Genomic DNA, 24,044 nt, shown 5'->3' with positions numbered 1-24,044 from the left:
GCTGAACTGGCTACATCTACACAATTCATGAGTTCCCATTCCTTTTAGACTTGGGGTGGAGATAATTTATTAGACTTTTCGGCATTATAGCCTGACAGGCAGTTTAAAAACTTTTACCAAATTTAAAAATTCATTCTTTAAAAACACTGATTCTTTAAAAATACTGATTCTTTAAAAACACCCAGTGTGGTTGGGAGTTAAGGAGGTAAGGGCTTAAAGAAAAAATCTAAAGTTCTTGTCACACCTTCTTTGGGTCGTTTTGCACTAGATCCTGCTGGAGTCTTGGGCTTGTTCTTTGCCTTGGCAGGAGACCTAGAAGCCACAGCCTTTGCATTGGGAGCTGCTTCTGGAGCCATGGTAGGGGTGGGCTCCAGGAAAGAGCTTTGCAGCTCCAGAGCAAAGTGGTAGTCCATGTGCTCTGGGAATTCCCACACCAGCACAAGCTGGCCACACTTCTCACAGCGCTGCTGGTCACTTGGAGAAGCAGGAGGCAGCAGGGTGAGCTCAGGAGAGGGTGGCAAATTCTGCTCATTTCCCTCCATAACTGGTGGTAATTTCAGAGGTGTCCTGGAGCTGGGTGGAGTTGAGGATGTTTGTGTAGCATCTGATGGCAACCTCTCCCGGGGAAGTCTCTCATACGGAGAAGCAGGGCTGACATTGCTGGGACTCTGCTTCACAGGGGACTCCAGGTCACACTGCACAGAGGGAAGTCCAACAGGCAAGCCAACAGCAGCTCTCTTCTGGTGCTCTGGGGAGCTGGGCACAGCTGACCCTGCAGTGGCACCAGTGGGCAAGCTGGTTGCTGCAGCTGCCTGTGACAGCTGCCGTTCTGCTGCCTTTTGGAAGAATGACTCAATAGCGCTACCTGGCTTCTGCCGGAGCTCTTTGCTTGGGCTCCTAAAGAACTTGACCCCAGCCCTCCCACAAGACGTGACGTTTTGGCTGGTGGTGGCAGTGCTATCAGGCTGAGTATCACCTGTCAGGAAGGTGGCAATGCCTGTAGAGAGGGTGACAGGCTCCGAGAACTTGCTTGCCGAGAGTTGCAATGAAATCAGTGGTGGAGACCTGCAAAGGACAGACCAACATCAGCTCAGTCACCAGCCTGGAAAGCAAGAAATCTTTTGAGGTAAGACTTTAAACAACACATAACATTTACAGACAGGGGAACTGTAGTATCTGACAAGGGGTGGGAGAGATGTTTGCTTTGACAAAGTTAGTATTGCTAGCTCCAGAACACACATAGCAGGCTGTGCTGGGCAAAGCAGAACTCCTTTTTCCAAAGCAGCAACTCCCAAATGAAGGGCTTTGGAGCAGGAGTAGCCAACTGCCTGCCTGGACTTTCAGTCCACTACAGGCTGAAGCTGCTGTGAAATGAGAGAGCCCTAAGGGAGCAGCAGCCTTGTCAGAGGTTAACAGACAGGACCTTCTTGCTTTCACTGCAGAGCAGAAGGAAGGAAGGAAATGCTGAAGACAGGAGTTGTGCACTTTAATTTTTCTTCCTGTCCCAGTGGCTTCCTCACAAAAAGTTTTGTCCTGAGGGTAGGACAACAAGGCTTAGCTAACTTCTTCAGCCCAGCAGGGCCAGGACAGCCTTGCTCCAGCTGGACAAACCCCAGCCAGTAGCAATCCTCAGCTCCAAGTACAGAAATGGGGCAGATGTGGGGCTCAGAAGAGGCCAGGCTGTCCTAGTGCCAGAAGTTTGCTGCACTCTACCAAGAGTGCTAGGAACCACTTTTACTGCCACTCAAATTAGCTTTAGTTCCTTTCCAACAGGCCTGTGGCTTGTCCACTACCTCCCACATCAGAACCAGTCCTGACAGAGGTGACACACTTTGTCCCACACTCACCATGCTGCCTGGTGAGCTCCAGCCACGTTGCAGTTTTGGATGAGGGTGAAGGCGTCATTGCACATTTTCTGTGCATCATAGCGGGACAGGGCACACAGACGTGACACGCGGGTGTCCCCTTGCTGCCGGATCACCACCATCAGCTGCCGGGCCACGCGGTGGTTCTGCCGGGAGAACAGACCTGTGCTTCCAGCGACTCCTGCAAGAAGGGGCAGGAACAGCCGAGGGGACTGTTCCCTGCCTGGAACCCTCCCCAGCCCCCCACCCCCCGCCATCTCCCGATGGTGGGGTGGGACAACACGTCCTGCCTGGCCTGATTACCAAGGAACTGGATACACAACAAGTGCTTGCACAACTGTGCCACACAGGATGGGAAGCAGATAGTCTTTGCTTTCCCTCAAAAGCAGCTCCACGCTTTTTTTGGCCCCACTGTAGTGCCAAAGCTGGTGGATTGCTCCCACCCTGGCCTGCAGCCTTCCATCGAGATAGAAGCCCACAGGCACACCTGTGTCAGCAAAGGGCTTGCAAGGGAGCAGCAGTGCAGCAGAAGAAAGGTGCAGTGGCTTTCAGATCCCTGCATCCTAAAGCATGGGACAAGGATTGTTCTTAACCCTGCAGTGTTCTGGGGCAAAACCATCCTGCCTGGCTATGCTCCTGCACACCTCTCTGCTTGGGACACATCAGCACACAGGCACACGTCTGTGGGTGAGCAGATTTCCTCCCCTCCTACACACCACCCTCAGCCTCCTGCAAACCACTCATGGTGCAAATGCACTATGTGCCCTCCTTACCTGGCTCCTGTCCTTCTCCAGTCTGGACTCCAGCTCCAAGGCCAGCTGCAGGAGCCAGTGCTGCACCTGGACAAAGCAGGGGTAACAGACAGGTTGGGCCTCTGCTCACATTGTGCCAATACAAGAGCAGTGCTCTGTACACTGGGGGATGCTGGTGGGGGATCAGACTGGAATGGACAGACTATTGTAAGGCCCCATATCACTAGCAGACATTGAGAAATCAGTCCAGGTGACATTCAAAACTGCAGGCAAGAACACTAGATACCATACAAGCCCTGCAGTGTTACTACTAGACTTTGCCAAGTAATGTAGGTTCCCTGTCCTGGATTTCTATCTTTCTACAGCTCAGTGGGAATCTCATCCCAGCTAACAGCTAAAGCACATCCTGTCTCGTTTCTTTGAGCTAGTTACCTTCCTTCTAGCAACGATGCTCTTGAAGCTTGGCACTGTGAATAACTTTTGAACAGCACAGACCATTTTGTTAATGGAAATTACAACCAGGATGGACCTCTTTGTGCAGGAGTTTCTCAATACATTCTGTCAACAGGGACTTCCAGAGCTCAAACCACCTTCTCCCACTAGGCCTCTAGTCTGAGTTTCAGGACATAATTGTGCAGAAAAGCAGTAGTTTTGCAAGCTAGTCTCAGTTTTTAGTGTTCTTATCTTCTCCAGTGTGAAAGCCAAGCCTTATGCTAGATGTAGGCTTCTCCTACCGCCTTCTGTGTGGCCAGGGCTGACTTCCCAGGGAAGTTCTTGCTGCAGCCAATAGACTGGGGCAGGTACCGGTTTTTTACAGGTTCCTCTTCAATTCCTCTGCACAAGTCATAGAGCCAAGACCTGAAAGCCACAGGGAAAGCATGAGATTAAGGCAGCTACAAACAGACAGGCATCACTGGGCAGCATGTCAGTCTCCTGCTGAGCCCTGCTTTCAACTCAGTACAAGCTGTGACTGTCATCCTCAGCTCTACAGTTGCAGCCACAGCTGAACAGGCAGGATTCCTTCAGGCCACAACTGCCTGTCAGCACAACTCCTCCACCTCTTCTCCTTAAGTGGCAACAGTTCACCAGTGCACAGGGCAGTCCAGCCACTGTTCTGGGCCCAGAAGTTATGTTTCAGGCTCCCGTCCAGCTTTGTAATTTCCTCTGTGATGAGACTCTCTAGACTGCCCTCTTCCCAGCCTGCAGAGAACCAGCTCTTTGACCCCATCCTTGGATGGTGCAGAAGAAGGCTGAGACATTGGCTAACAAGCAAAATTTTGTCCTGGGGAAGGTGTCCGGGAGTAGGCAAGACTGGAAACCTGCTGTGAGCCTGATAGATCAATGCTTCCCAAAGATGTCACTGAAGTTTTACCTTCCAACCTTCCTAATCACAGCAGAACAACCTAAAAGATTCTGTGACTGAAAAGAAGTCTCAATTTCTGCCAAGAGCCAAGTTGTGGTGGTTCATCATTACCCAGTTTTGTCTCCAAAATGTGTCCGGAGCTCAGTCTCACTGAACTGTGTCAGCTCCCCGATGTACTCTACTCCCAGGATGTCTGTGATAGCAGTGCCAAGCTTGCCTCCCAGGTTACGGCTACAGCAGAGAAACAAAGAAAAAGAGAAAACACAAATGAAGCATCATGTGGAGAGTGTGACACATCTCATTGCAGCAGCTGTTTCTACACGAGAACAACTAGAAGCTGCTAGGAACTAGCAAGTCAAAAGGAACACTTGGCACATAACAGCTCTTCTGCTCACAGTAAGAGGACACATAGGAGTTGATGTAGGAACTGCTTCTTGGGACTCCCAGCTTCTCGCTCAGCTCCATCTGATCCCAAACCATGCTCTGAAGAATACCTCACATACAGCTTCCTTTCTCCTACACAGACATCCCTTTCCCACACACATCCCTCTCAATCCCTTGCAAGACACAGAAAGCAGAGAACAGCAGTGCAGGTCTGGAAAGCAGGATTAGAGATCCATTCCTCTGGAGCAGCGGTGCTGGTGGCACTTCCCTCCACCAGAAAAAGTACTTGTGCATAGTATGGATGCTGAAAAGTAAACTACATCTGCTCTCTTTGAGCACAGCTGTCACTCACACTGGGGGACAGCTATGGCCTCCTTGCCCACAGTTGCTTCTGGCTTAGCACAGCCTTACCCTGGGAAAGGATGCCCACAGGCTGCTAGTGGGCTTCTGGATTGTGGTCCCTTCACCAGCAGGGCTGCAACTTCCCAAGTACACCCTCCCTGAATTGTCACTCACAGCCATGAGGGATCGCTGCCAGGATTCCCTCTATTTGTTAGGAGCATTGACGAGCAGTTACAGTGGAGCTGAGAGCCTTTGCTGGCTTCTGCTGGCTGCTATCAGAGCATCAAATTGCTGTGGTGACGTGGCCAGGAGCAGCCCCAGGCTGCAGTAAAGCAGCAGCAGCAGCTCCCTGGTACTCACATGCTGCTGACGGGCAGTTGGCTGAAGAGCTGCGGCACAAATCGTGCAGACACCAGGGTCTGGCGGTTGGGCTTGTTCAACCCACAGGCCAGTTTTGCCAGTGTCTGTAACACAGAAGGGGGTGGAAACTGTTATTATACACCGTGCACTGGCCTAATGGGACTCTACTTAACAGCTTGTGCTGCACCACCTCTAAGCTGCCTTTGGAATAGCTGCTAGGAATACGTGCAGGGTGCACCACTGCTTGCTCTTAGGCAGTATGCACCTCAGGGTTCGACATGCACTAGCTGGGTATCTGAAAGCAAAGCTGCTTCCAGGCTTTAGTTCTGTGAATTGCTGGACTCCTACTCCAGGCAGATAAAGGTCTATCATCTGCTGTGGTTGCTGTAGTTTTCCATTCAGGCAAGCATGCTAGAGCTTCCACAGCACGCCCACAGTCCTCCCCAGGCTATGTCTCTCACTATGTCTTTTTCCTTCATTTTCTGTCTTTGTCTTGCGTTTTCTCAATGTCACGATTTTAATTTTCTCTCTGTGAGGTCTGCAGCAGCATAGTGCTGCAAAAAAAAACCTTTAAAATGCAGAATTGCTAGCCTGGAAGGCACGTTCTCCTGTACAGCTTCCCTTCCCACTCTAAGTTACCACAGGGTCAAAAATACACAGGCCAGTTTGAGGTATGTTTAGCGGGGTGTTTGAGGTTTTATTGAACAACTCTAATAACTTCCTCTTTCACTGCTTTGCCACACATCCTGTAACTAAGCAAAATTTCTTGCCTGCCTATTGAGCTATGATCTTTATTAACAGCTCATTTTACAGGCTTCCATACATTTAAACTCATTTTTAGACAAAGTAGATCCCTTTTCAGATGTCCAAACACTTTTTCTTGTCTGGCTGGAGACTTCCAAGTTTACCCACCTCATAAAGTGACGTGCTACAAGCCAAACCAATCACTGAGACTTCATGGGGAGAAATCATTTACTTTTTCTGACACCTTCTGTAAACTGCACATGCTGAAACAGGAATTGGCACTTCTACAAGAGCACTTCTATTACTGACTCATGCTGCTGCTTGTCCACAACAACTCCAGGCTACTTCCTGACTTACTGTGACTTAGCCAAAATCCTGCTGGTTGCTTTTTTCTATAAACCACAAAAACAGTCACTGAGCATAAGAGGAGCCTAAGAAGCCCTGTTTGGTGATTTCAGACTGATTCTAAACTTTTTCATGCTCAGAATTTTCAACTCTAATTTCATCTCAGAACTTTCACAGCCCAGGCCCTGAGCTCCATGTCTGCAACACCTGAATTCAAACAGCTGTTCCCTCTCTGTAGGCTTCAGTGAAAATACTGGCTCTTAGCAGACCTCAGACAGATCCCCGCAGCATCCCATGCTAAACACCCCAATTTGAGTCCAACTTACTGAACAAAATCATTATGGGAAACAGTAATATTTCCTTCAGCTAGATGCATGCCCTTCAGACAACTTCAGTCATGTTGTCTGCTACAGTGTCATCATCATGTTATTCAACTCAGGGTGAGGTGTGTTAGAAACCTTAAGGTTGATACCTCACAGCTGTAGTCTTTCCTGCACATTTGACCACTTATGCTGTCAAAGAGAGCACATAAATGAATTTGGCATGAGTAGTTCTTGAGAAAACCATGCTGTTATCCTCCAGGTGATTCCAAATTTTTTGGTCTTGTTCATCATCTGGGTTCCTGGTGTACTCTAACAAGGTACTTCATTGGGAAAAGCAGTTCCTTGTGAGTGTTTTCTGTAGAAAAAACACAAGCAATAAATGGGTAATCTTCACCTTGAGTTTCAGGCAATAGTCACTGTAGCCTGAGAATGGTTTTTACTGACACAAATTCCCAGCGACTTGGAGGCAGAAGAACACCAGACTGGGGCACTGAGGTGAGATAGGTTGCTTTTTGTCTTTTTGGTGAGTCAGTGTTTACCCTGCTGGCCGTGGGGATTTGGGTGATGCTCAGCCAGCTGCTGAGAGCAGCCACAGGAACTCTTGGTGCATGACAGCAGCTGCAGAAACAAACGGACTTTGATGCTATAGATGCTACAGCTACAGAGGGTTTCCTGCCGGGTGAAATGCAGGCTGATTTACTGAGAGCATCCCTTTTGTTCTGCAGAAAATGTTTGTACCCACCGAGGTGAGCTGGCTGTGAAAGCACAGCCACAAGTATGCTGTGGTGATCTCTGCACTGTGCTTGCTGCTACAGATACACAGTTCTTCAGGGACAGCACAGTACATTGCAATGCCCTTACTCTCTCAAAAAAAATAAAAATGCTGGCATAGAAAATGGAAGCTGGGAGAAGCTGCTAGGAATATCAGAGACGTTCTCTGTTATTCTTGATTAAAAAGCGAAGAGGCAAATTGAACATACCTTCCACTGGAAACTTCTACACCAGTGACCTTCCTCAGCTAGCTCATTTCTGCCTTACACTCTGCTCTAGTTTCAAACTGAAACGGTGGAGAACTAGTTCCAGTCCCTGTGTACAGCTGGCAGTAGTACCAGATGTTTCTGAAGCAGTCTAAGATGAAATATACCTTCCTTGAACTCCAAAGTATCAATTAAGGCTCTATTTTATTTTTTTTTCAGTCAAGAGCCTACCTTTATAAAGTCATACCTGTATAAATAAACCCTTCTTTTGCAGAACAAAAGGGATGCTCTCAGTAAATCAGCCTGCATTTCACCCGGCAGGAAACCCTCTGTAGCTGTAGCATCTATAGCATCAAAGTCTGTTTGTTTCTGCAGCTGCTGTCATGCACCAAGAGTTCCTGTGGCTGCTCTCAGCAGCTGGCTGAGCATCACCCAAATCCCCACGGCCAGCAGGGTAAACACCGACTGACCAGAAAGAGGAAAAGCAACCCAGCTCACCTCAGTGCCCCAGTCTGGTGTTCCTCTGCCACCAAGTTGCTGGGAATTTGTGTCAGTAAAACTGGCTACAGTGACTATTGCCTGACACTCAAGGTGAAGATTACCCATTTATTGCTTGAGTTTTTTCTACAGAGAACACTTGTGGAGGATTTAAACATCTTTTGTTCCTAGTGAGCTCACTCTTTAGGGTACACCAGGAATCCAGGCAGTAAATTGCTGACTGCCCAGGCCACAGTTCTGAGGAAACAATCCCTCCCATTTCCAGATGTCTTATAATTTCTCTGAAGGTATGATCACACACGGTTGCATTCCCAGCTTGGTTCATCTTCTACAGGAAACTTGTAAGTACAGGAGAGCATCTACAGCGTGTTTTGACTCTGCTACCCAGAAGAAATCAGGCTGATGTGTTATGCCCGTACCTTGTTGTGCGAGATACCAGCTGAACACCTGAATCCCGTAGCTGCTTCCACTGCCACCCGAATTTCTTCCACAATTACGGCGCCCATGGTCAGCTGCAGGTCAGGACAATCCTCGTTATCGAAAGACAGCGACGCCAGCCACTCCTCCAAACCACGCTGCCGCAGCTCCTCTGGAAAAGGGACACAGAAAGGGTCACAAGGGACAGGAAACGGCATCTCTTGCTGAGCCCAGCAAAGGGGCCCGCAGTGTCAGCCAGGCCCAGCCAGCAGCCGCAGCCTTCCGTAAGCGCATTCCAACCACAGGGAGGAGAAGCAGCACCTTCAACGCCATTAATGCGGAAAACACAGACCCCGTTACCAGGCTCTCCACTCGGGGGAGACAGAGCGGGGGTCGGTGCGTACCTTTCCCGCCGGGATCAGCGGGGCGCGGGCCGTTCCCGCCGGGCTCGGCGGGCAGTCCCTGCACGAAGGTGCTGGGCAGCAGCTCGGCCGGCAGGGGGCGCCCGCGCAGCTGTCGCAGGCGGTGTCGCGCGCTGCCCGTCAGGTCCAGGTACGCCTCGTCGATGCTGGCGCGCTCGATGGCGGCGAACCGCGACAGCACCTGCATCACCTCCGCGCTGGCCTCCCGGTACCTGCCGGGCGGCGGGCACGGGCTCAGCCAACGCCCCGCGACACCGGGCAGGCCCGCGCCGCCGCCGCCGCCCCCGGGCCCCGCTCTCACCGTGTGAGGTCCGCCTTGCCCCGCGCCTGCGGCACCCGGGCCAGCGCCAGCTCGGGGCACAGCGCCCGCGCCTCCGACGCCCACATGCCGCGGGACACGCCGAAGGCGCGCGCCTCGTAGCTCACCGCGATGATCCTGCCAAGACACGGAGGTGAAGTGAAGCGCGGGGCGGGCCCGGCCCCGCGGGGAGCGGGGTGGGACGAGGAGCCGGGGCCGCCGAGCCGGCTCGCCTACCTACCCGCCGCCCTGCCACTCGGTGTACTGCACCACGGCGCAGGGGCGGCCGCGCAGCTGCGGGTCCAGGCGCTGCTCCACCTGCATGAAGAAGCAGTCCATGTCTACCAGGGCCACCACGCGCTCCCGGCCCCGCGACATCCCGCCGCCGCCGCCACCGGCTCCCGCCCGACTGAGCGAATGATTGAATAACCGCCCGCTCGGTGGGGCGGAGAGCCCCGCCTCGGCCCGCCGCTTTGCGGCACCCGTACTTTCCGCGCGGGGCTCGCCGGGAGTCGTAGTTCTCCGGGGCGCGGTGGGGCGTGCGCGTGTCCCTGCCGCGACGGTGCGCGGCGCCCGCGCTCTCCCCGTGTCCCCGTGCCCCCCGAGGCGCATGCGCGGAGCTGCGTCCCGGCCGCCCCGCTCGTCCCTCTCGTGGGTGGCCGGTGGCGCGCGCCCGCCGCCGCCGCCATGTCCGCCGAGCAGGTGAGCGGCCTCTGCGAGCAGCTGGTGAAGGCGGTGACCGTCATCATGGACCCGGCGTCCACGCAGCGGTACCGCCTGGAGGCCCTCAAGGTACCGCCCGGCCGGGAAGGGAGGCAGAGAGGGACGGAGGGAGGGAGGGCGCCGGGCTCCGGCCACGCGGGCGCCCCGTCCGCACGGCCCCGGGGCGAGCGAGAGCCTGGCGGGGCGGGCCCGGGCGGCCCCTGAGGCGCTGGGAGCCGCGGTGGGGCTGCCGCGTGTCCCCCGGCGTGCTCCGCCAGGGATGGGGCTGCCACCTCCCGCCCCGGTGTGTAACTGCGTGTGCGTGTCCCGGCCCTCCCTCCCCTAGTTCTGCGAGGAGTTCAAGGAGAAGTGCCCCATCTGCGTGCCCTGCGGGCTGAAGCTGGCGGAGAAGACGCAGACGGCCATCGTCCGGCACTTCGGCCTGCAGATCCTGGAGCATGTGGTCAAGTAAGTCAGCTCGTCCCGTGCTGCCGAGCCTGGGAAGGGTCCCGGCCTGCCGCCACCCAGCGCTGGCCTGGGATCTGTGCCCATCCCGGCACCTCCCCCCTCAGGGAGGCACTTTCAGGACGAAGGGAGTTTGTTCTGCAGCAGAGGACAGTTGTGGTCCTGCTCTGGATTTTTTTTCTTTTTCTGTAAAAGAAGGAGAGGAGCGAATTGCTTTCAGGCAGGTTGGGAAGGTGAATTCACTGAGCTGTAAGACACGTTGACAAGATGAAAATAAGCACACTGGGTTACCAGTAGGTCTTTGCAGTGTTCTGTTATTGGCCTCCTGCTAACAAAGAGGCTTTGTATTAGTTCAGTTCTGAGATTCCTTTCTCTGCTGCCTCTACAGACCTGATGCTTTGTGCTTTTGCTGCTGCTTCTGGTGTCTGTTGACCTCGCTGGGGCACGCCCATTTGCCAGCAGCAGTTTTTAACTCAGCCTTTTTATTAAGGGATTGGGTGCTGGCAGAGCCAGGGAGCTGTAGTGTCTCTAGTGCAGGTAAAGGAGCAATGGTTCCTTGAGAATCAAGTCAAAGACCATTACAAATGTTTTGAGTTGATTTCCTTTTGGTTTGTTTATTTTTAACAGATACCGCTGGAACAATATGCCTCGCCTAGAAAAAGTTTATCTAAAGAACAATGTAATGGGCCTCATATCCAGTGTAAGTACCTGCCGCCCCAGGCTGTTCTCTGAAATTTGAGAGCAAAAGTAAAAAAATACTTCAGTTAATTAGCACAGAGGACCTGAATTCAGTTTTGCGTTTCATTGCTTTTTTATTTTGTGTCTCTGATTGTTTCAGTGCTTTTCTCTGTCTTGTCTGTTGAATAGCCATGTTACCTCACATGGCAGGAAGTTGTGAGGCTTATATAACATATATAAGGTACTTTTTTTTTTCTTAGGAGGACATTCAATAACTATGGATATTCTTATCTTTTGTAAAAATACTAAAGCCATTATCTTAGTCATGTTTTCTCTGTTGTTGTGATTGCTCCCTTGACCAAGTGACTTTCTTTTGAGGAGAATCCTTCTGGTTCCCAGAGTTTATTAGCTATGGATGCTTGGGAGCATAGGACTGTTATCTAAGGTAGCTGCAATGAAGAGCTGCCTAATGTTGTGTATTGTTTTTGTTTTAGTTCCTGTGGTTTAGAATGTTTGCAAGCCCTGTGTTTCCCAGGTCAGAGATATAAGCGCCTGATGTTTGCTGTTTTGTGTAACTTGTCACAGGGAACTCAAAGTATCCTGGAGGAGGAAAGTCACATTAAGGATGTGCTGTCTCGCATTGTGGTGGAGATGATCAAGCGGGAATGGCCTCAGCACTGGCCTGACATGCTGAAGGAGCTGGATACCCTCTCCAAGCAAGGGGTACGGAACACAGCTGTCCAGTCTCTTCTGCTTGCTCTTAGTATGGGGTTCAGCCTTCCATCATCCTGAGGAAAATGTAACTCACTCATGGTCAAGTGAGACAGGCTGGTGATGGACTCAGAAATCCCTGTGAGATTAAGCTATCCTGAGATGACTTTAGCAGAGAGAGGGCCATCCTGCTTGTTTATTTTCTCGACATGTGATCTGTGTCTTCATGCATGCTTTCTTTCTTTCCACATCTTTGAGCTAGAGATTTTAATGTTTGGACTGTGCTGATGGAGTGTATTTCACTTTGGGGCATCAGGAAACTCAGACAGAACTGGTGATGTTCATCCTCCTACGTTTGGCAGAGGATGTGGTGACTTTTCAAACTCTACCTACCCAGCGGCGACGAGATATCCAGCAAACCCTCACCCAGAACATGGAAAAGATCTTCAGCTTCCTACTAACTGCCCTGCAGCAGAACGTCAACAAGTACAGATGCATGGTAAGACTCTTCTTCCCTTGGGTTTGGTCTGTGCTGGAGGCATTTAGGAATTGGAATGCAGCTTGCAAATTTTTTGGGAAGCAAGTGCAGAAACTGAAATCTGTTGCTGCCACTCTGAGGTAGGGATCTGCTGTGGCCTCGGAAGCTGGTGCTGATCAGAGAGACTGAACACACAAGGCTGATAGTGTTAGTGTTGATACTTTGATTTTGCTAGTGTAAATGGCTTGAGTGGATGCATGCTTCATCCATACTGTTGGAGTGCGTGCTGGCAGGGGTGTGGAGCTCTGCAGAATGAAGGTGTGGTTATGGCAGAAACAGGTAATTTGGGGTGGTGTATGTAACATACAGTGATTAAGAGATGCCATCCAGGACTCGTGTCTGCTCTCATGCTGCAGTGCTGCATTTGAGGTGGTGCACCAAAAGGCATGAGTTTCTGATGTCTCAACGTATTTCTGGGCCTCTGGTCTTTTTCTCCAAGAGCTCAAGACAGGAAACCCTTCTTTTGTGATGTTGTAGTGAAGAATACTCTTCTGGTTTTGTGTGAACTGACTTTTTTCCTGAATTCTTACCTAGAATCAGAGATGTGCAGGTCAGTCACAATGGATGATGAAGGGGAGAGTCCGTACCCCCATCTATTCCTGTGAAAAGGGAGTAGATTTGAGAGTGAAGCACAGTCAAGTAACCAAACTAGAAATGAATTGCTTAGTCATATCTCATATTCTTTTTTTCCGTTAATTAAAATCCAGAGTTACACTAAATGTGAAACCGGGAAGCAACAAAAAACTCTTTTTCTACCTGACTTGTGTATACCTTTCTGATGCGCTGTCAGGCTGAGCAACCCGCCCTGTAGGGCAGCCAGTTTTCTGTGCAGTTCATGGTGGCGGGAGGGTGACCCTTGTGTGTTTTGTAGTCTGGTTGAAATGCATTTCCAGGTAAGGTTTGCATTGCAATGCTTGAGGCTCTGAAGTGTGGCTGCTTCCGCTAATGGTGGAATCTTTCTGATTGGCAAGGTTGGAGCACCCCAGGAACAAGAAGTTCTCACCACTCCACAGGTTAGCAGATCTTTGGGCTGTTTGTGCAGTGGGTCGTTTCTGAGGGTTGGGTGTTCACCTGTCTGCACATAGACGGGGGAGATATGGACATGTCCCCAAAACCATCATTATGTGCAGTACTTATAAAGTGCTTTTAAGTATGATGGATAAATGGATAAACATGCTTATAAGGTGGGTCATATATGAAGTGTTTGGGATTCAAGCTGGTTAACTTAAGAAATCAGTGCAATGAATAGTCCAAACCAAAAACACGCAGTAGAAAGAAATGCTTGTGATGTCTTTACATCCAAAAAACAAACATGAGTGTCTGAGGGTCTTGTTTGCATTAGGCAGATAAATGGTACAGGCAGTGCATTGTTGCTATCAAGTGTCTTAGGCCTGGGAGTCAGGTTGTAAGTTGTTGCTTCAGCTCTCTCCAGCTGCCTTTCTGACTGTGGACAAATCACGCTTTCTGACCTGAATCCTAAAAGCCACCAGCATCTTTTCAGAGTCTGGCTTTTGGGTGTAAGATGTTCGTAAAAGGTCAAAAGTTTCTTTCCTGGAAGCCTCCAGGAAGTACCAAAATGCCTTTTCTTCTTGTCCCCTGTCTCCCTGGTGCTTACTGGCTGGAGTGTTACCTTTTGGATGAGAAGAGAATTGTGGCTTAACTTGGCAGTTCAGAATCCTGTTGTCTTACCTGTCGGGGCTGCCGAGGTGATTTTGTTGGCTGCAACAATGTCCTGTGTGGGAGACTGTGATGGAGCCTCCTTTTTGGCTGTGTCCTTGAGGATAAGAGTGTCCTTTGGTGGCTAGGTGGAAGTGTATGCTGTAGCTGTTCACTTACCTTCCCTTGTTTTCTTTTTCAGAAGACTGATTTGGCTCAGGAACCAAAGGTGAGTGGACCTATATGGGAGTTAGCTCATTAATAATTCTTAAGATCAAGGTTACTTAGGACTAGGCTTTTCCCATGCTTTCGAGTCTCTTGCTTGCAGTTTCATGCAGATGGATATGTTCACTCTTAATACAAACCCCTTGAGAAGAGACAAGTGAGGAGTGGCAGCAGAAGGGTCCAAATCTCACTTTCTCAGAGGGGGTCCTTGGTACTGTCATTTCAGGGAGTGGGGGGCTTTAGATGGGAATTGGTGCTTTTCTCTGGCTCTGACCTCGTGCCTCCTCTCTTCACAGGCCCAGGCAAACTGTCGTGTGGGGATAGCAGCACTCAACACTTTGGCTGGCTACATTGACTGGGTAGCCCTAAGCCATATTACAGCAGACAACTGCAAGCTCTTGGAGATGTTGTGTCTGCTCCTAAATGAGCCTGAACTCCAAGTTGGAGCAGCAGAGTGTCTCCTGATTGCTGTCAGCCGGAAAGTGAGTTCTTCCTCCCTGGCTCTTCTGGCACCCTTTTACGTTTCTCCTATATTCCTATATCATTCTTCACACTGAGCAATGTTATCTTTGCCCTTTTATATGAGAATCAAAATTAAAATTTAGCTGATCCTGTTAAAGGTATTGAGTGTGAATGTCATGCCAGCACAATACATGGAGCAACTATTGGAACCCTCTCCAAATTCTGTGCTCGCTTCTCCTTGCAGTTTGAACTTGGAAATTCTCACTGACCTTTTACTCCCCACTTCCTACTACTGCGAAGTGGAAAATAATGTCATCAGCTGTGTCACCTGGTGGCTCAGAGAAATGACAGCAGGATCTAAACAGCTGGTTTTACCCATTCATTCACAAGCAGCTGAGTGTCAAGGCTGAGTGTTTATCAGCTGCCTGTAAGTAACTAGCCAGTCTTCTGTGAATAAAAAATAATATCTCAGGGTCAGTTTTGCCATTTAAAGTTCTTGTAGTGGGATTGCTTGGAGACTTTTTGTTAGATCAGATACCTTGGAATTTTGGCAAGTTTGTACTTAAATCATACGTGGACTCTAAGCCTCTCCTCAGATGGAAAGAAAACTATGACTCCCCTAATTTTGCTTACAGATGGAAATAAATATTTATGTAGATGTGTTATGTTCTAATTGAGGCACGTGGTGTGTTTTGTGTGTAGGGTAAGCTGGAGGATCGGAAGCCTCTGATGGTCTTGTTTGGAGACGTTGCCATGCACTGCATCCTCTCTGCTGCCCAGTGAGTACCATGGTGCTGCTGTGACTTCACACTAAACTGCATACAAATGGCTTTGTGGCTGCAAAAGATACTGCTGCTTAAGCAATGGAAGCAGGGCCTGGATAGGAGAGAACAAAACCACCATTTCTTTTGCAAAACCTGGAAAAACAGGGTTTGTTGTTTTGGGTTTTTTTTCAAAACCCATAATTGAAAGAAAAAGAGATGTAAATATCAGAGCTTCCCTGGATTTCTGTTTTAGACTGAAACTGATCAGGAGAAGAGACTCTTTCAAAGAGGCAGTTTCAGAGGTTTTAGATGCCAGGAAAGCAGTACTTCTTGATAATAGTAAGGAAAATCCCAATGTGATATAATCCAATTGCTTTACTTCTCTTTTTATCTACAAGATAGACAGCAGTGTGCCTGTCACCTACAGCTTGAGTAACTGTGATCCTGTTTCCCCCCCTTCCCTCATTCCCAGGACAGCAGATGGAGAAGGCCTGGTGGAGAAGCACTATGTTTTCTTGAAGAGACTTTGCCAAGTTCTGTGCGCGTTGGGCAGCCAGCTATGTGCGTTGCTAGTAAGTCTTTATTAATACCAACAGCAGCCTTGACAGGGCTAGTTGTTAGGGCTGGGGCTTGAGGCAACCCTGATCTAAGGTAGGACCAGGGTTCTCTCTGCACATTTGGCAGCTGTAGGGTTTTCTCCATGCATTTTCAAAAAACAAAAATGGCTCTGCTTTTAAGTGGGTTAACTGTATCCTGCCAAGTCATAGGAATGTAAACTGGAGGGACCCTGGGTCATGCCAGGGCTTTGCTGTCATCAAGAACCATTTCCTATAACCTCTGTAAAATGCTGAGCTTCACTGAAAATTGGTCAGGTTTTTAGCTGACTACTGCTACAGAAAATCTAGTCCAGGAAATTACTACTCTACTGAAAGCTTTTTAAATTTCCCAATAAAAATAACTCAGAGAGCATACTTGTCTGTTCTTCTACCAAGACTCTCTCAACCTGAAGGAAGAAACAGGTTTTGTTCCTGCTGTTCATGTTTTGTTCAGCTTTGTCATGTCAATGTTGACATGAAGGTGCACATTTGTACTGTTTATGCCTTGCTGGTGCTGAACTCCCACTCCCTCTATTCAGCTCAGTGCTTCTACAATAAGGAGGGCAGGCTTGTTGAGAGATGCTGTTTGTGGGGAGATTGAAGGAACCAGCCTGTAAAAGTGATAAAGCAAAGTCTCATAGGGAGGGAAAGAAAGAACCAAAAACAACCTTTGGGAATTCATCCCTAAAAAGAATGGATAGCATACAGGATACATTACTACTTGCAGTGGCTCCACTTGCTGTTAAGCAGTAGGAGCTGTTAATCCATAATGCAGTAATGAGATGGAGCTTGCTAATTCAGATTCACTTGGGACAGGCAGCACTGAGCAGTACAATTTCAGGGCCCTTGAGGGCACCAGGTGATGTTATAATTTGTGAGAAGCAGCAAAACCTTGAATTTATGGCTCCAGGCAAAGCTTAATTTCCTGACCAACTTCAGAGAAAGTTACTGGTCATGGATACCCATATGTTAAATACACAAAATGTTTGGAAAAAATCAAGTAAAATTATCTGGGTGCATTTTCTTGTGAAATTCTTTAGTTTAAATTGCACTACTTTGGTACTGCTGTGTGGGTTTGACCCAATAGGAGTAAAATTGTGACTTATGGCAGCAGCAGTGGTTGTGAATTTGGTTTTAATGGAATTCCACTATATAAGAAGTCACCCTTTACTCTTGAATGAGGGTGGTGGTGTCTCCAGCACCTGCAGACTGGTCAACAGAACTTGATGTTCCTTGGGCTATACTGGTTTCAGAAAAAAAATCAGTTGTTCAGTGTTTCTGTCTTTGCTCCTTTACAGTCTATGGCCTTGGATGTAGTGCTCCTGCTTTACCCTGAAACATACCATTTGTGAGCCCAGCCTGCCATAAAGTTAGTATTTTGTCTGAAATACTTCATGTTCCTCATAGGGCTCAGATTGTGATGTGGAAACACCAGCCAACTTTGGAAAATACCTTGAGTCATTTTTAGCCTTCACAACCCATCCCAGCCAGGTATGTAAAGGGCTTAAAGTCTCACATGTGTCTATGTGTGTGAATGCATAATTGAGCTAGGCTGTAGAAAACTGCAGAGCTTCAGCTGTTAAATATTGCACTCTGGGCTTTCATTTCAGCTGAAGGCCTGGAAGGCAGAGTGTTTTCTACTGCATTACCAGCCTATCAGGAGCAGTTCCTGACACAGAGAACTGAGTAGAAAATGCAGAATTTACAACCAGCCCTAGTATTAAGATTTTTGTCTTTCTGGGAATTTGGGGTGTGCCTTCAAGGTGCCTTGGCCTCAATAGTATAATTTGCTGTTGTTTTCTGATAGCAGCACTTAATGTTACCAGTGGAAATTCCAGCACCGAAATCCTCCTCTGTTCCTCTCTTTTCTCTCTTCTTCCCCAGTTTCTGCGCTCTTCCACCCAGATCACATGGGGAGCCCTCTTTCGGCATGAAGTTCTGTCCCATGACCCTTTGTTGCTGGCTGTTGTTCCCAAGTATCTCCGCGCGTCTATGACCAACCTGGTGAAGGTATGTGGGAATCACAGTTGGTTGTGAGAAGGTGCCTGGTGAATGTGGCCTGTGGGTCATGGGGGAAGAAACCACATTTTTGTTGTGTCGTGGTCAGACATGATCTCCAGGCTGCCGAGCACAATTGTATCTTGCCTCCAGGCTTTATCTCCTTGAAGCTGGTGTTAGCTGTGATGGGTGACTTCTCTTTCTCCCTGACCTTTTCCACTTTATCTCCAGGTGGGCTTTCCTTCCAAAGCAGACAGCCCCAGCTGTGAATACTCCCGTTTTGATTTTGACAGTGATGAGGACTTCAATGCCTTCTTCAACTGTAAGTTGACCCTTGTGCATTCTGTTGTCCGCACCTTTCTTCCTGCTTTTAGTCACTGGCTGAACTTGGAGCCTACTAAATTGGCTTGGCAGCTTTCATTTGTTTCTCAACTTTTTAAGTCTGGATCTTGGAGTAAATTAAGTTAGAATTTTCCTGGGGCAGCTCATGTTTTTAATTTTACCATTTGCTGTTGTTTTGCTGGCTGGTCAGATAAATGGCCTAATAGCATTCTGGTGTCAAAGCAAATGTGTCTTTTGGTCACCTAGAGGAGGAAATCAAGCAGCCTCAAGTCATGCTCAGATTAGGAAAGGAAGACAGCTTACAAAAGACTTCAGATGTCATTCCAGAAAGAAAATCTGTCTTGGCCCTGGTAGGAAGCTTCTGGTTTAGTACCAATAACTAGAGTTGAGCAGTTAAAATAACCACATTTAATCAGGATCTTAAACTAGCACTGGCTATTAATGATTTTACTTTTTCTTTTGTTTTGTATTTTTCTTCCTAAAACTGAAGTAGATTCTCACTGGCTGGTGTAGTTTGGTGCTAACTTGGTGGGTGGGAGGATACATTGAATAAATTACATAGTTTTTTATATTTGTGTCTGAAGGTTTTAAGTGTTGCATTTTTTATTGCTTACTAGATAGTTTCACTTACTGTAATAAATCTGTTCAGATAGAAACTATAAAGTAGCTAAATGCACAAAGCCAGAATCTGAAAGAGTTTTAGAGGGTTAAGTTATATCGAAGGCATTACATATACAAGAAAATATAACTAATTTGAAACACAAAATAAAATTTCTTAGCAACACAACTTTAGTAAACAATATAAGTTGCATTTGTGTAGTCAGCAGAGGTGATTCTTTTGTGTGGTCATGCACTAGAATATTTTGGAACAAGTGAAATGTTCTGTACTTTGTTTTTAGTATCTTTGAAATTGAAAACAAGGCAAGTGGGTTTTGAGTTCAGATTTGTTTGTCATTAGTTGAATAATCTAGGAAAAGTGTGTTTAGCTAAAGGAAGTGGTAAGTTATCTAATGCTGGTATTTTATCTCTATATCCCAAGATGCTCTGTAAGCAGCAAATGTTTATAGTTCAAAGAATATTTTAAATGAAGAATAGAGGATTAATTGTAGTAAATTTGGTTTTGCATTGATGCCTTTTCCTGGTTAAGATTGATGCCAATCTTAAAAAATTGAGAGCCAGATATGGTTAAGGGTTAAGGGATTTTTTCTTGGTAAGGTAAAAGGTGCCACAATGCACCTTGGTGAAGTGGTGCACCGGTAAGAATCCTTATTAAAATACAAAAGTAACCCCTTATCCCTTAACTGTGTCTGGCTCTCAACTTTTTACGACCAGGAAAAGGCATAAGGGTTAGATTAGATTTTCATAATTCTTACTGCATTTTAATTGTACATTTTAAATGTTAGTACGTCTTCTTTTAGTCCACTTAAATCACTTCAGAAATTGCCCATCCTGTTGTACCTGCTTTACTGTTTGTGTATCTGTGCCCACTACACAGCTGTTACCAAATCAAAAGTCTGTAATGTTCATGGGTCTGCAAAATTTGCAGCATCAGCTGGTTTCTTGGTGTGTGTTTTTCCTTGCAGCTTTCCGAGCCCAGCAAGGAGAGGTGATGAGGATGGCTTGTCGTCTGGACCCTCTGACTGGCTTCCAAATGGCTGGTGAATGGCTGAAGTACCAACTCACAGCTCCTGTTGATACTGGACCCATGAACTGTAGGTTACCTGAAAAAAATATTAGGGATATGGGATTTGTTTCCTAATTAAAACCAAGAAGAAACTTCTTGGCTTTTTTGTTGTTGTTGTTGTTGGAGTTTTTTAAGTGGTAGCTAAGACTTCATGCTAGATTTTCAGGCTTTAAGGTTTTTGCAAGTTAAAAGCAAAACCAAGTCAAACCCACTCCTTCTCTAATTTATCACTTTGGAGTCTGCATATGGAATAAGTAATGTAAAGCCTCTGGCTCCTCCTTTCCTTCCCCCAAATCTCTCTGCAGAAGAGAGATTTGGTACAGCTATCAGGTACAGGTACTTCTGTCCCTCTGCTACAATTTTATAGTTATTTGGGCCATTTTATCTTTGTAACATATTGATTACTTCTGTTCGAGAAGTTATGCCTATCTGGAAAATCCCTTGTCATTCACTTTGCTTTCCCTGCTGTGAAGGAAGGAAGGCTACTTGGTGCTCTGCAAAGTCACACTGAGGGCAGTCTTGCCTGCAGTGCTGAGTCTGGGCATGTGGTCTCCCTTCTTTTCCCTTCTGTGATTTGTTCGTATTGCTCTGCATAGTACCTCAAAGGCTTTTGTCTCAGGAGCCTTCACTTGAATGAAGCAAATCTCACGAGATTACTGTAATTGCTCCCAGTGCATCCCTGCCAGGCATCTGCAGGGAGAGCTGTGTGCTTAAAATACTTGTGAGGGCTAAGGTGTTGCAGCACAGGAACTTACCAGGCTGCTGTTGAGGAGCATAGTGAGAGCTCCAGTGTTCTTTTCCTTTCAGCTAAGACAGGCGAAGGTCTCTGCTCCATCTTCTCTCCATCCTTTGTGCAGTGGGAAGCCATGACCTTCTTCACGGAGAGCGTCGTCAGCCAGATATTTCGAACCATGGATAAAGATGTATGTGTATCCCATGCTCCTGCCTTCTCTCCTGGCTTCTTCTGGTTGGACACCAGATTTTTGCAGTTATGTTATCCTAGAGCAGTTTGTAGTAACTGGTTATCTCCATGCAAAACCCAGATTGTTTGGTGAGCCATTCCCATGAGGAATAATGACTCCTCTTTTGATGACACCAAACTCATACTGGCATGTCTTAGTTTTGGACACTGTGGGGTGAGAAGTCACAGGAGAGTGCTTGGGTGACATGCTTTTACATAGTGCCTTGCTAGAGGAGAAGAGATTGCTTAAGGAAAAATTTCTTGAGCTTATTTAATTATCCCTTTATTAGATTTTTAATTTTTTTTAACTTCTAACTAAATGAGAGAAACTTACGCCCAGAGAGTAGATCAGAAGCATTCTCTCTCTGTTCAACAGCAGGCAAATCAGAAGGATCAGTTTGATGTAGACTGACTTGATTTTTTATTAGATTAAGCTGTTCATGCACTCATCAATCTAATCACAGTAGAGTAATTATATGGGTCAATTCAGTTGGTTAAGCATGGGATCTGTTGGACAATGTCAAGAGGAGAATTGGGAGACGGGCAGAGAGGAAATTTGCCTTTGCCAGGGGGAAAGGTCAGGCAATAGTATGGGGGCTAGAGATTGATGTCTCAAGAGTGCCCTTTCAGCAGTGGCAATGCTGCTGTCCTTTTTGCCTCAGCCTTTTTCCTTGGTTTTGTAGGAAGTATACTACAGGTTGAAGTATTGAGTGTTGCTTCCCTTTTTCTTTCCTTCTTTTTTTCCTACCTTTGTAGGAAATCCCAGTGAATGATGGCATAGATCTGCTCCAGCTTGTCCTTAATTTTGAAACAAAAGATCCTCTTATCCTGTCCTGTGTGCTCACCAATGTCTCTGCTCTCTTTCCATTTGTTACTTACCGACCAGAATACCTCCCACAAGTACTTTCCAAGGTAGGTATGTGCAGACGCTGCTAAAATCACATTGGCTTTTTGTGGTGCAGGGCTCTTGGACTAAACTGCAGGAGTCAATCTTGGTGTTGCTGTCAGGGAAGGACTATCTATCCTTCATGTTAAAGATGGGAGAAAGTGAGACCAAGGCTTGTCACAAGAAGACTAATATCAATTAACCCAAATTTTGTAGTTACTAGCCTTAAATCTTAGTATTAAGTGCATGCTCTGGCCATGTTTTATTTCAAGGCCTCACTGTACTGATGATTGATCTTTCAGCTCACTCTGGCATTCTTCACTGACTTCAATGAAATTGCACTAAAATCTTTATTACCTGTTACTTGAGCTCAAACAGACAGGAATGCTAAATATTAACAAATTATATGAGGTTTTTGATTTTTCCTCCCTTTTTTCACAGCTGTTTGCTTCAGTTACCTTTGAAGTTGTAGAAGAAAGTAAGGTACGTCTGAATTATTATCTACTAATGAGCTATAACAAATCATATTCTAGTGGAGAGAGCATCCTGAGTCTGAAGACTTGGCTGAAGTATGCTTCTCAGATACAGTTCTGCTTCTGAAAAAGCTGGGGAGTCCAGATATGGCTGATCTCTGTGGTTGACATAGCCTACTAAGCTTTGGCTCACAAGCTTAGAAGGCCACAGATGTGCTCTAAGGCCAGTACACTTAGTTCCCCAGTAAGTGCTGGCTTTCCTGAGAGTGAAATCCCTTCATTAGCTCTGGGTATTCTTTCAGTACTTGGTATACGTGGCTCTGAAGGATGGCTGTAAACCCACTAGTTACTTAAGGAGTGCTTGGAGTGTTGAAATAGCGAGTAAGAGCCATGGCATCCTCACTCCTGAAGTACAGCTTGTTTGAACATGGACCTCTCGAGTTGACTACTACTTCACAGGAAATTTGGTTGCTGCATGATTGTTTGGAGGGAGCAGGGCAGGAATGGAAATGTTTTTTCGTCTGTGCTCAACAGTGCAGAAATCCATGTATAATGAATTTGCCTCTTGAATTTGTCTCCTGCATTTGGCTGAACTTTTGTTTTGTTCCATTGAAGTTTGTTGTGTCTGTCCAGGCTCCTAGAACTCGAGCAGTGAAGAATGTGAGAAGGCATGCGTGCTCCTCAATCATAAAGATGTGCCGGGATTACCCTCAGCTTGTCTTGGTGTGTAAATTACAACTGTCATGAAGAGTCTTGCCTCAGTTTCAGTTGGGTTTTGTGGGATCTTCAGCTTCCTTGGCTACAGTCTGTGCTTTCCTCACAAGGAACATTCCTGCTGCACAAACAGCAAAGTGGTTCATTTCCTGTACTTCTTCCTCACTGAAAAATTTTCTGCCTGAGGAATTGAATTGTAGATTAGCAGGTTAAATGTAAAATGGATGAGGAGGATACAAGCAGCACTGGTTTTATGGGAATGTTTGCTGAATGTCCATGTTATCGCCTGTGCTCAGTTGATTCCTTAGCTGAAGACACTAGATTTTCTTCTGTTACTTAGCGTAATATAGGAGGAAAAGGAGAGTATTTGTTTTCTGGATGAGTTTGAGGAGATTAGAAGACAAATACATTTAAATTCCATGAGCTGTGTTTTGTTTGTTTTGCTGAAGTGAACAGTCTCTACATGCAACATTCTTTAGATGTTTTCTGTGGAGTGAGACCTAGGATTATGGGAGGACCATAGGACATTGCTAGTTTAAACAAAGACATTTTTAAAGGATGTTAATTAAGGTGATTTGGAGGTTCCAGTCTGCCTTTTGCAATTGATGCTAAGAACTAATGGGTTGGGTTTTGTTCTCTTTATTGGTCCTTGAGCTATAGCTCATGGCCTGTGGCCAGCCAGGCATTCTCACTGGAAGAGCCAAGGACCCAGAGTTGCCCCAAAAGATGTTCAGATGATTTTGCTGATGGGGATAATTGCTAATGCTTGTGCAAAATTATGGGTAAATGTGGTGGCAACTGGAGAAGGAAGGGAAGAAATGCAAGAATTCCTGTGGCACTCATTTCTAACCATTTGAATTGTTACTTAACACAAGCAAAGAGATGGAAGAATCCTAAGTCTGGCCAAAGAAGCAAGTGGTTTTCTGTGAGCAGATAAAAGCACTAGAACTGTTTTGAGGTGTGACACTGCTTTAATGGATATAAGTGCCTAGGGAGAGTTTTCCTCTTCATATTTCAGTCATTCTGGAGAGTTAAAGTAAAATGGATGCAGGATAATGACAGAGGGGTACGAAAAAATAGAAGTTCTGGTAAACTGAAC

The 24,044-nt window shown here is 47.0% G+C and overlaps 2 protein-coding genes across 5 annotated transcripts in view; one reads left to right on the top strand and one right to left on the bottom strand.

Moving 5' to 3' along the window:
- Nucleotides 1-42: 42 nt before the first annotated feature.
- POLH (DNA polymerase eta) lies at nt 43-9,779 on the bottom strand. Its single transcript, XM_083855966.1, has 10 exons — nt 9,332-9,779; nt 9,094-9,228; nt 8,775-9,004; nt 8,373-8,542; nt 5,067-5,170; nt 4,092-4,211; nt 3,352-3,475; nt 2,639-2,704; nt 1,848-2,011; nt 43-1,065 (listed from the first exon to the last, which is right to left on the bottom strand). The coding sequence occupies exons 1-10, from the start codon at nt 9,700-9,702 to the stop codon at nt 198-200; spliced, it is 2,352 nt and encodes a 783-aa protein (XP_083712092.1). The 5' UTR covers nt 9,703-9,779; the 3' UTR covers nt 43-197.
- The window catches only part of XPO5 (exportin 5), a gene marked incomplete at its 5' end in the record, with an annotated part of 30,074 nt that continues 15,807 nt past the window's right edge, over nt 9,778-24,044 (top strand). The window contains 18 exons of one of the 4 annotated variants that reach the window (XM_083855963.1): nt 9,778-9,882; nt 10,139-10,260; nt 10,885-10,957; nt 11,521-11,658; nt 11,963-12,145; nt 13,156-13,197; nt 14,043-14,069; nt 14,362-14,547; nt 15,230-15,306; nt 15,764-15,863; nt 17,295-17,378; nt 17,772-17,897; nt 18,117-18,207; nt 19,811-19,939; nt 20,719-20,834; nt 21,629-21,784; nt 22,200-22,241; nt 22,865-22,954. In XM_083855963.1, the coding sequence (XP_083712089.1) occupies nt 9,778-9,882; nt 10,139-10,260; nt 10,885-10,957; nt 11,521-11,658; nt 11,963-12,145; nt 13,156-13,197; nt 14,043-14,069; nt 14,362-14,547; nt 15,230-15,306; nt 15,764-15,863; nt 17,295-17,378; nt 17,772-17,897; nt 18,117-18,207; nt 19,811-19,939; nt 20,719-20,834; nt 21,629-21,784; nt 22,200-22,241; nt 22,865-22,954 (1,887 nt within the window). Of the gene's footprint in view, nt 9,883-10,138; nt 10,261-10,884; nt 10,958-11,520; nt 11,659-11,962; nt 12,146-13,155; nt 13,198-14,042; nt 14,070-14,361; nt 14,548-15,229; nt 15,307-15,763; nt 15,864-17,294; nt 17,379-17,771; nt 17,898-18,116; nt 18,208-19,810; nt 19,940-20,718; nt 20,835-21,628; nt 21,785-22,199; nt 22,242-22,846; nt 22,955-24,044 lie in introns of all 4 variants that reach the window. The other 3 variants (XM_083855962.1, XM_083855965.1, XM_083855964.1) reach the window with 3 other exon arrangements.

Source organism: Zosterops lateralis (assembly GCF_965231275.1).
Source record: "Zosterops lateralis genome assembly, chromosome: 3".
NCBI lineage: Eukaryota > Metazoa > Chordata > Aves > Passeriformes > Zosteropidae > Zosterops > Zosterops lateralis.
Note: the sequence above shows the minus strand (reverse complement) of the source record. Positions and strands in the feature narration are given on the sequence as shown.